This window comes from Pseudophryne corroboree, chromosome 1 (genome assembly GCF_028390025.1).
Source record: "Pseudophryne corroboree isolate aPseCor3 chromosome 1, aPseCor3.hap2, whole genome shotgun sequence".
NCBI lineage: Eukaryota > Metazoa > Chordata > Amphibia > Anura > Myobatrachidae > Pseudophryne > Pseudophryne corroboree.
The window spans coordinates 300819609-300831418 of NC_086444.1; the positions used below are offsets into that span (position 1 = coordinate 300819609).

The 11810-nt window shown below is 51.9% G+C and overlaps 1 protein-coding gene across 1 annotated transcript in view; it reads right to left on the minus strand.

The window, feature by feature from the left end:
- TCTN1 (tectonic family member 1) overlaps window positions 1–11591 on the minus strand; it is a 225807-nt gene extending 214216 nt beyond the window's left edge. The window contains exon 1 of the mRNA XM_063964399.1: window positions 10164–11591. Within this exon, the coding sequence (XP_063820469.1) occupies window positions 10164–10182 (19 nt within the window). The 5' untranslated portion in view covers window positions 10183–11591. The remainder of the gene's footprint in view (window positions 1–10163) is intronic.
- Window positions 11592–11810: the final 219 nt, after the last annotated feature.

Below are 11810 nucleotides of genomic sequence, written 5' to 3' on the forward strand. Positions count from 1 at the left end.
TGGTAGCATGAGACGGAGTCTACAGCCCACACAAGTGGCTCAGGTAGTGCAGCTCATCCAGGATGGCACATCAATGCGAGCTGTGGCAAGAAGGTTTGCTGTGTCTGTCAGCGTAGTGTCCAGAGCATGGAGGCGCTACCAGAAGACAGGCCAGTACATCAGGAGACATGGAGGAGGCCGTAGGAGGGCAACAACCCAGCAGCAGGACCGCTACCTCCGCCTTTGTGCAAGGAGGAACAGGAGGAGCACTGCCAGAGCCTTGCAAAATGACCTCCAGCAAGCCACAAATGTGCATGTGTCTACTCAAACGACTCCATGAGGGTGGTATGAGGGCCCGACGTCCACAGGTGGGGGTTGTGCTTACAGCCCAACACCGTGCAGGACGTTTGGCATTTGCCAGAGAACACCAAGATTGGCAAATTCGCCACTGGTGCCCTGTGCTCTTCACAGATGAAAGCAGGTTCTCACTGAGTCTGGAGACGCCAAGGAGAACGTTCTGCTGCCTGCAACATCCTCCAGCATGACCGGTTTGGCAGTGGGTCAGTAATGGGGTGGGGTTGCAATTCTTTGGGGGGGCACAGCCCTCCATGTGCTCGCCAGGTAGCCTGACTGCCATTAGGTACCGAGATGAGATCCTCAGACCCTTTGTGAGACCATATGACGGTGCGGTTGGCCCTGGGTTCCTCCTAATGCAAGACAATGCTAGACCTCATGTGGCTGGAGTGTGTCAGCAGTTCCTGCAAGACGAAGGCATTGATGCTATGGACTGGCCCGCCCGTTCCCCAAACCTGAATCCAATTGAGCACATCTGGGACATCATGTCTCGCTCCATCCACCAACGCCACGTTGCACCACAGACTGTCCAGGAGTTGGCGGATGCTTTAGTCCAGGTCTGGGAGGAGATCCCTCAGGAGACCATCCGCCACCTCATTAGGAGCATGCCCAGGCGTTGTAGGGAGGTCATACAGGCACATGGAGGCCACACACACTACTGAGCCTCATTTTGACTTGTTTTAAGGACATTACATCAAAATTGGATCAGCCTGTAGTGTGTTTTTCCACTTTAAGTTTGAGTGTGACTCCAAATCCAGACCTCCATGGGTTAATACATTTGATTTCCATTGATAATTTTTGTGTGATTTTGTTGTCAGCACATTCCACTATGTAAAGAACAAAGTATTTAATAAGTATTTCATTCATTCAGATCTAGGATGTGTTATTTTAGTGTTCCCTTTATTTTTTTGAGCAGTGTGTATGTGTATATATATATATATATATATATATATATATATATAGATAGATAGATAGATAGATAGATAGAAGTGGTAGGACCTAGCACCTTTCGTGTAAACAGTGTCAATAACTCAATAAGCATTTATATGCGTACCAGATAGATCAGTGATTTTCAACCTTTTTCAACTTGCGGCACACTGAAAAGTTTTTAAAATTGCCAAGGCACACCATTGTCCCCCATGGGAAAAAAAACATGCACATTGGCCCCTATATAAAAACCATTATATTGACTGGCCCCCACAGAAAAAAACAATCACATTGCTCTCTATAGAAAAAAAATAACACACATTGTTGTCCCTGTCCCTCATCAGCTGGGGTTGTACAGTAAGACTCGCGCTGCTGTGCATTGAGCAGTGTGAGGGGGCAAGCTGGCTGGCGGGGGGACGGGCATGCAGGTGATCTGGCGGGCTCGCAGGAAGGCAACAGAGCATGTGTGACTCATGATGTCACGCTGCTGCGTCTCCATAGGTCACGGCTGCTGCATGCCTGAACCGCCTAGGAGAGCCCATCTATTTGAACACACCGCCCCTAGCCGTAAGCTTGTTTTCTAATCTGCCACCATTATCAGTGCTCAGGTGCACCAGCCTGATCCTTGCTGCAAGTAGTATTTCTGCCTACGTATAACTCTGCATTGCCCGCAATTGCGTCAACACGCCCTTGTTACTATCGATTTGCACTCCTTCCGCTGCAAGTGGCCGAGTCCTGCATAATTGCCTGTCGTTTGACGTTTCATACTCACAGATTTGGAATACGCAAGATCCGTCCACAAAATTGACTTGTATCAGCTATGAAGTCTGTCTTTTCCAACATACTATTTATATTCTGTGGTAGGGAAGGCAAAATTCCTCTCACGTACTGTACTTTTTTCCTTCTGCAGCATTATACTAACATTACATGCAAATCCATTGCAACCTTACAGCAACCAGACATGTAAGCAATATTTGTTAATATTAAAAAACCTGGACTAATATAGGCCAGCAGTGTCTGCAAATGCACCTGTCTCTCATTGCAGCCTATGGACCATGAATGACTGATGCCCCTTTATTACTGATATATATATAGGGGACATGGCACAGTAGTGCAGGATTGCAGGATACTCCCAGGGTGCAAATGACACAGTAACCCCGGCACCCCCCTGTACACTGTGTGCGACTAATGTAACATCAGGCGGTGACAGAGCCCGGCCGTTGCAAAGGTGACCGGGCTGACTGGAAGACGTGTGGATCCCTGGCCGGGCTGGAATGCAGGAAGCCGGTCACGTGGTGCGCCGGACGCTTGTGTGTGTTACACAATGCCGGCTCTTCGTGTCATCTCAGGCAGCACCTGACTCCTGTGTCATCCCTGTGTGTGTGCACTTGTCAGGCCAGGACTGCTGCAGAGCACGCTGCTACGTCTCCATAGGTCACGGCCGCGGCATGCCTGAGCCGCCTAGGAGAGTCCAGCGCTGCCCGGCCATTCTATTAAACTGAAGGCAGCTCTGACTCCGCTGACTCCACGGCACACTTGACAACCGCTGGCGGCACACTAGTGTGCCGCGGCACAGCGGTTGAAAAACGCTGAGATAGATGATAAATTCAAACGTGTAGCAGGGTCTTGTTACTCCTCCGGTCTCTCCTTTCTCCATGCTCCAGACTCATCCGATGTATGGAGTATAAAAGAAGAAGAACAAGATCCCTGATAGTGCAATATTGCAATACTTCTAACACCTCGTGCAATAGAGAGTATCTAATAAAAATCATGTGCCCACATCCTTGTGAGAAAGAAAGAAAGTATATATAATAATACCCTCTGAATCTGGGTACTTCCTATATAGCGGGGGTCTTTATAACAGCATATTAGGTTCTGCAGGATGACTCCATACCTTAAAACCAACGGATAGATACTGGCTCCGGCTGTTTCAAGGGGTGTAGTATGATATGCCAGTGGCCGGGCTCCCGGCGACCAGCATACCGGCGCCGGGAGCCCGACCGCCGGCATACCGACAGCGTGGCGAGCGCAAACGAGCCCCTTCCGGGCTCACTGCGCTCGCCACGCTGCGGGCACGGTAGCGCGCTATGCGTGCCACGCTATTTTATTCTCCCTCTAGGGGGGTCGTGGACCCCCACGAGGGAGAAAAAGTGTCGGTATGCCGGCTGTCGGGATCCCGGCGCCGGTATACTGTCCGCCGGGATCCCGACAGTCGGCATACTGAAGACCACCCATTTCAAGTATGTATAACACAAAATAGCAGCTAAACCTGTAGCCTCTGTGTTGCCGCCCTTATATATAAACAGAAACAGCGGGTGGTGCGGCACTCTAAGCAGCGGAGGAATCAGAGACAGTACACGGACCTTCATCCCGAGTTGATCGCTCGCTACCATTTTTCGCAGTGCAGCGATCAGGTTACTACTGTGCATGCGTATGCACCGCAATGCGCATGCGCATCGTACGGGTACAAACAGCATCGTTGCTGTGCAATGCTTCTAGCGATGAATCCATTCGTACAACCGATCGCAGGGAGATTGACAGGAAGAGGGCGCTTATGGGTGTCAACTGACCGTTTTCTGGGAGTGGTAGGGAAACCACAGGCGTTTGCAGGGCGGGTGTCTGACGTCCATTCCAGGACCGTACAGGCTGAAGTGATCGCAAGGGCTGAGTATGTTCAGACTTACTTAGAAACTGCAAAAAACTTTTTCGTACCGCTCTGCAGCACATGGGATCGCACACTTGCAAAGCAAAAATACACTCCCCCGTGGGCGGCGACTATGCGTTTGCACGGCTGCTAAAAGTAGCTAGCGAGCGATCAACTCGGAATGAGGGCCGCAGTCATTTGAAGGACAACGTTTCAATGCCGTTTAATCTGGCATCTTCATCAGGTCATGCCAGATTAACCGGCATTGAAACGTTGTCCTTCATATGACCGTGTACCGTCTCTGATTCCTCCGCCGTTTGGAGTGCCGCAACACCCGCTGTTTTTATAAGGATGGAGAGGCCGACTTACTGGCACCCCGACTTGTCCAACCAAATAACTGAGACGTGACCACTTTACTTTGGGCAATTTAAATTGGTCACAGCTTTATTTATTACATAAATCACAACCAAACCAATCGCAGGGTAAGAAAAGGGAAGCGGTGCGCAAAGGCTCTTCCAACGTTGTACCACCTGGTGTGTGCCCGTCCCCACCTTGGGGGTACGCGGCTATGAACCTTCCTACAATTTTAGTACCACCTGGGGCGTGCAAGTCCCCACCTTGGGGGAACACACCCACGCCCGCTACTATTTAGGGACCAGCTACCATCCGCACAGCACCCTCACCTGGTGCGCAACCCGTATGGCCCATGCCGTACTATTGCTGGAACCAGGCGTGCGGCCTTATGGATGCTAGAGAAAATAGGATTTTGAATACCTACTGGTTTTTCCTTTTCTCGTAGTCCATGGGCCTAATTCAGATCTGTTCGCTTGCTAGCGTTTTTCACTGCGCGGCAATCAGGTAACTACTGCGCATACGTATGCACCGCAATACGGTTACAAAGCGGATCATTGTTGTGCATTGGTTCTAGCGAAGAAACCATTCACACAGCCGTTCGCAAGGAGATTGACAGGAAGAGGGCATTTGTGGGTGGCAACTGACCGTTTTCTGGGAGTGGTTGGAAAAACGCAGGCATGTCAAGCATTTGCAGGGCGGGTGTCTAACGTCAAATCCGGCCTCGAATAGGCTGAAGTGATCGCATCGGCTGAGTAAGCTCAGAGCTACTCAGAAACTGCACAAGCTGTTTTTGTACAGGGCGGCTGCACACGCGTTTGCATACTTGCAAAGCTAAAATACATTCCCCTATTGGCGACGTCTATCTATACGCAGCACTGCAAAAAATAGCTAGCGAGCGAACAGATCTGAATTAGGCCCCATAAGGGAAATTGGGCGCCTGCCTCTGTGCAGTGACTTTTTGCAGGTTCTCTGTTACGTGTTCCTGTTCAGCTGTTGCTGTTGATGTTTAATTATTTATGTATTGGTGTGCTGGTGTTCAAATCTCACCAAACCTGTTGTTGTTCTTTCTCTCAAGTATGTCACTCTCCTTCGGGCTCTGTTTTACCTATAACTGAGCTGCAGGAGGAGGCATAGAGGAGAGGAGCCAGCACACCCAGTGGAAGATATTTAAAGTGCACTGGCTCCTTTGGACCCGTCTATACCCCATCGTACTAATTCTGTCCCCAATATCCCTTATGGACTACGAGAAAAGGATTTACCGGTAGGTATTCAAAATCTTATTTTTTTTTGTATGTTTGTTTTTTGACATATTTTCACAAATAAACATGTAATGCAACACCCATGAAATTTTAACAATTACCAATGACTGGCCTCTTCTTGGCTTCTGGCCGGCCAGCCCCCTGCATACCTTTAACGTTCACCAGGCTGGGTGGATATCGTGGCTGCACGGGGAGGTAAGATGCCCCCCCCTCCCCCGGCAGCCTGCTTTTAACACTAGTGGCTGCCCCCTCCCCTAAAAACAGCCCTGCTGCAACTATTGGCTAGCTGGACCGGCCAGGTGCCGGCCGAAAGTGGGGGCAACCTACCCCACCCCCCCTCCTCCTGGTATTCACGTGGCTGTCCTGTGGGTGTCCTGGCGGCCCTCCCCCATATTCTGCTACGGCGGCCATTCTGGCTCCTTCGCCTCCATAAGGATGGAGAGGCCAACTTACTGGCACCCCGACTTGTCCAACCAAATAACTGAGACGTGACCACTTTACTTTGGGCAATTTAAATCGGTCACAACTTTATTTATTACTCACATAAATCACAACCAAACCAATTGAAGGGTAAGAAAAAGTAAGCAGTGCGCAAAGGCTCTTCCAACGTTTTACCACCTGGTGCGTGCCCGTCCCCACCTTGGGGGTACGCGACCATGCCCTCTACAATTTTGGTACCACCTGGGGCGTGCAAGTCCCCACCTACTTTGGGACCAGCTACCATCCGCACAGCACCCTCACCTGGTGCGCAACCCGTATGGCCCATGCCGTATTATTGCTGGAACCAGGCGTGCAGCCACCTATTGGTGACTATGCAAGGCATTCTGACAATCCCCTACTTTCATGCCTTGTGCCTCGCTCCCTCCCTGCCACACAAGGTCCCCATTAACCCGAGGACCAAAGCCCCACCCTGTGCTACTACCTCGAACCTTTCCGCCTCTTGTGCAGCCTATGCACTTCACGGTTCCTACACTGCGCTGAATGGAACTTCCTCCAGTGTCTGTGACCGCTCACCACTGGCTGGCTCCAGTGACCTGATCTTACCTAGTTCGTTTTCACCACAGCGAAACAACATTGTGTCAGGCCGCCCTGGTGCCTGTTCGGCCTTGCCCCGGACCTCACTGGCCTGCACTCGTGACCTGCACTGTTGCCGCACTAATATACCATTGCCATGACACGCCTCCTGCTGCAGCCCCTGGCTGCAGCCCATGTATCCTGCATCCCACCCCCACCCTCCCGGAGCCTGTTGCACACCTGACTGGCCAATGCTTCCTAAACCCCCTACTACCAAACTAGCTCTGCAAAGCACAAGGGTGGGTGATTTGATGGCAGGTTACAACAATCGCTCTAGCGACGTTGTCGCTACCACAGACGGAAAATATGATTTATGACTGACCGCATCTTCCCCTTTCGCGCCTCCTTAACCCTTTAACTGGCAGCGGAAGTCGCTACGCTAAGCCCCCCAAAAGGTGGCGCCTCCCGAATTTTCGGCCCACTGGCGAGATGCCCCTCTTAAAGACTAATGCCCTCAAGAAAGGCGCCCAAATTAGGGAAAAACTTCCTCCTGCTGGCCCACCTACGCCATATCCTGCACTTCCCCACTTTGGGTAAACTGCAGCGTCTTGATGCCTGGTCCCACATTTCACATTTCAGAGGCTACCCCCCCCCCCCCCTTGGGTTCGCCCTGAATGCGCTTTTGTGTCATAGGCCTGTTGCCACAATAACCATTGCAATTCGTCATAAGAAAGGTGCAGCGCCCAGGGAGTGCGCATGGGCTGTGGGTTTGGCAGGGTTCAGGGAAGTAAGTGCTTGATGATCGCTATCTCCCTGTGCCATCTTTAGGAGGGGGATGCAGTGCTGCCGCAAACAAATACATTGCTACGCGACCACAAGAAGGATAAGAACATATGGCACAGGGCCTTAGGTTATGAAAACTAAATATCAGATTGACCCGGGAACCCATGAGGTTGAGATTGCCTGTGTGCAGGGGCAGTCTCTGGCTTTCGCTAGCCAGACTGCCATTCTTCGCCTCCTGACTGCTCTGACCATTTCGGTTGTCCGACTGATCTTATACCAGACGTTGTCCCTTGTCCGGTTCATCGTTAACAGCTGTCCCTTACAGGGGGAATAGGTGCTGAATACGCGTGCGACTTAGCGGGTCATTCCGATTTGATCGCTAGCAGAAAATGCTCGCTGTGCAGCGATGATGCAAAAAAGGCACTTCTGCGCATGCGTATGCGGCGTAATGCGCATGCGTATGCGATGCAATGTGTATGCGGCGCAGTGCGCACACGCTACGTACTTTCACAACGGCCGATGTAGTTTCACACAAGGTCTAGCGAAGCTTTTCAGTCGCACTGCTGGCCGCAGAGTGATTGACAGGAAGAGGGCGTTTCTGGGTGGCAACTGACCGTTTTCAGGGAGTGTTCAGAAAAATGCAGGCGTGCCAGGAAAAACGCAGGCGTGGCTGGGCGAACGCAGGGCTGTTCGTGATGTCAAAACAGGAACTGAACAGTCTGAAGTCATCGCAAGCGCTGAGTAGGTCTGAAGCTACTCTGAAACTGCACAGAATTATTTTGTAGCCGCTGTGCGATCCTTTCGTTCGCACTTCTGCTAAACTACACTCCCAGTGGGAGGCGGCATAGCGTTTGCACGGCTGCTAAAAACAGCTAGCGAGCGATCAACTCAGAATGACCCCCTTAATGCGCTTTACTCGCATTCCCCTCTTAAGGGGGGGGGTTTCTTCACTTGTTTTCAGGTAAGCCGCGGGCGGGCCTTCCCACCTATCCGGCATCAACACTCGCATACATTTCCGAGTGCTGAATAAAAACCTTTTTGCCAACAACCAACCCACGACAAAGTGGCTTCAGGGAGCTTGGAGGCACCTGGATGGCCTTTCCTGGCTCCCCTTTGGCCTGACTAGGCTGAAATATCTACTTCCCATCATGGGAACTGCACCTGGGTTTCCCACACCCAACATCAGAGACACCACCTAGTGAGCCACATAAGACGCAGGCGCTCCGGGAAACCTTCCTGCTGACCCCCCTGCTTATAATCCTCCTTTGCAAGGCGCTTAACTTTAATAAGCATCCCCTTAACCTGATCCTGCTCAGCCATGCCATGCCTACCTGCTGGCCTTTGAGTTGCGCAACTTTCCTGTCTTGCGCGCACGCCTACACTTTACCCCTCCCAGCCTGCTATCACGCGCCAAGATTAATGTACCGCTGACCCTTTAAAACCACAGTTTCACCTAAACGCGTTGTCGTATTGTGTATTATACATGCGTTACATTATACTGCACAAGACTATAGTGTATTTTCTACCATGCATTGCTGTAAATAATCTGGTTCTTTATCATGATGCACTAGGAATGTTTTTACTAAGTGTATCCTTGACTCGGGCCAAGGCCATGCTCACTCTGATGGCAAGCTAAGCTCCTGTAGTGGCTGGTCATGCCGCCTCTGGCCGCTGGCCACGGATCTACACGTGGGCCAGTATCCTTACTTTCCCCTGTTGGGCCCTTAGTGCCCCAAATTGACACTGGATGAACCTGATGTATCTCATCGCATTCGGGCCAAGCTAGCACATGCTTCCGCGTAACCCTACAGTAACACACAACGTGTCAGAGGTGGGATCCGAACCCACGCCACCAATCGGGTACCAGAGCTCCCACATGCCGGCAAGAGATCATTCCTGCATCTAGCGCCTTAGACCATCCAGTCATCAAGCTGTGTCCAGCATATAGGCCAACACTCTTCCTGACACAGCTACCCTTGCCAAATGCCGCTGTCCTTTCAGCCCTTGTCAGGACACATTATCCTTTAAATTGAGTAGCTTGGCGGCTCGCCTGCGCACTTGCATCCTCATTACCCTCAGTCTGTGCCTGAGGAACCTTACTTGTAACTTACACCTCACTGGCATTACCATTATGCCCTTCGCTCACGATATTCAGAATTGGCGACGCTTTGCGTGTTAATGCACATAACTGTGCTGCCAACTCTCATTATCCCCCCCTTGCGGGTACCTTTGATAGGGAGATACTGCAGCATTTGCACACGCGCTACTTGCTGTTGTCCCCCCATCTATAGTGTGCTGCCGCTTGCAGCGTTGGGGTAAGAATTGCTGTTAACAATCTTTCTGTATTTACCCATTTTAATTACTCTGAGTATCTGGTGAAAGAAAGCTGTATGGGGAATAGAACCTGTGCTTCCCTGTCACTAATTTGGGCCGTATCAGGCTACAAGCCCCGTAAGCCATCACAGAATCTTCTGTAATGATCTGGCTAATGCTGTAACGGTATGAAAAAATAGCACATACTGTACCTTAACTATAGGGAGTGCCTGCCAGATGTAAGCAAGTCAGTGCTCGTGATAGAACAACATTCGATACCCCAAACTTACAATGTTCTTGTGTGTCCAGGGATGCCTTCGCAGGTCTAATGCATATTCAATGCATTGCCTGGGGATCCCCCCTTAGTTTATGTGGATAAAAGACATGTCATAGCGAGTGTATATTGCAAACAAGAAACCCAAATTGCAGACAGCCCTGCTAGCATCCCATACTTCCAACACTTCCCAAATTACATTACTACTGTCAACTAGAAATATACAGTATTGCAACAACAAGCCTTTAGGCCTAGACCCTACCATATGTGGAACTAGCCATGTCTTTAAGGCAGAGTATGCCCTTGGTGGCACGTCACGCTTTGCCCGCCGTCTCTTACTGCGATCTTCCTTATTCTAGTTTCCGCAAGTAAGCAGGCATGCCCTGAAATAACAAAACACCAGCATTCTACACATTATATGTGTGATTTAACTCATCGATCTTGTCCTTGCGCCGTGCTTGCCTGGGCGACGGTCTTTGTCGTTGGTGCCTGTGCTGCGCTTGCTATGGCGCTCGGCTGTCCTGATGACCCGATGGTCATGGCATGGACCGCACTGGCCGCATGCCTGGCTCTAGTGAGCAGGAGAGTCACCGCCGTCTCCGTCCGTGTTCGCCGACCTGGCTGCACATGATGCCCTGGTCGATGGAAGCCTCCTCCTTTATGGCGGTGCATAGAGGAGCCTCCCTGGTGCGCTTCGGCCTCACCGGCGGGATGCGGGTGGCCGAGCTAGGGCGCGGGTAGCATCTGTCGACGTTGCTTGGTGAGTGGCTCTCCGTGGTCCGTTCCCTCCTGGTGGTCCCGTGAGTACTCTGGCATCTCTCCCGCCCGCCCCCGTTTGGTGTCCAATGACCACGGGTATCCTCTGTCCCTCCACAGATGCCCCTGTAGCAGGAGCCGGAGCTGCGGCGATTGCACGCATCCCTCCGGTGTGCTGGTGAAGTAAGTCCGGCCGTTAGCAGACCTCCAACAAGGGCTGTGAAAGCTGGCGGCGGTGAAGTGCGGGGTACAGTTGCCTGTGTGGGGCCGGGGGCACCTCCCCCCCCCATCGCTCACCATCCTTTGAAGGCAGCTTGCGGAGGCTGATGCTGGCCGAGGGAGACGGGGGGAGGTCTGTGCTGCACCCGTGGTGCCCTGCGTTCCGGTGATCAGTGTCGGTGCGGAGGTGGAGAGAGCACGGGGAATAAACAGAGCGCCGCAGGAGACAGGGAGCACGTATTTACCTGCCCCGGGACCGATGTTCTGCCTCGCTGCTCTCCGTGGTCCGCTCCCTCCTGGCGATCCGCGAGCTCTCCTGCATCTCTCCCGCCTGTTCCCCACTGTCCCCATCTGTGCTTGGCGTCCGGGTTGCCAGCGATGCCTCGGTCCGTGGGAGCTTCCGGAAGTGTCCTCTTTGCACGCTTCCCGAGTAGCGACCGCCTCGCTTATGGAAGATCTTCCCCCGCTGCCGCTCCTTCCTCCCGGTCTATGCACGCTGTCCGGTGGTCCTTGTGATGCCGTTGCCCGTGTCGCCGGGGCGGGCACTAGCTGCAATGGGGCTGCTGGGCTTAGAGGAGGATGGGTCGGTAAAGCATCACTGCTTACCCGCTCCTGCTGCCAGCCTCCTTTTTCCGATCCTTTCTGCTGATTCTGTGTGTAGAAATTACCGCTGCCTCCTTAGCCTTCTCCGCTCCCTACGGTAGATGTATTAACCTGGAGAAGGCATAAGGAAGTGATAAACCAGTGATAAAGTAGTGTTAAGTGCAAGGGGATAATGCACCAGCCAATCAGCTCCTAACTGTTAATTTACATATGGGAGCTGATTGGCTGGTGTGTTTATCACCTTGCATTTATCACTGATTTATCACTTCCTTATGCCTTCTCCAGGTTAATACATCTGCCAGCCTCTCTGGTGCTGGTGCCGTTGTTACTG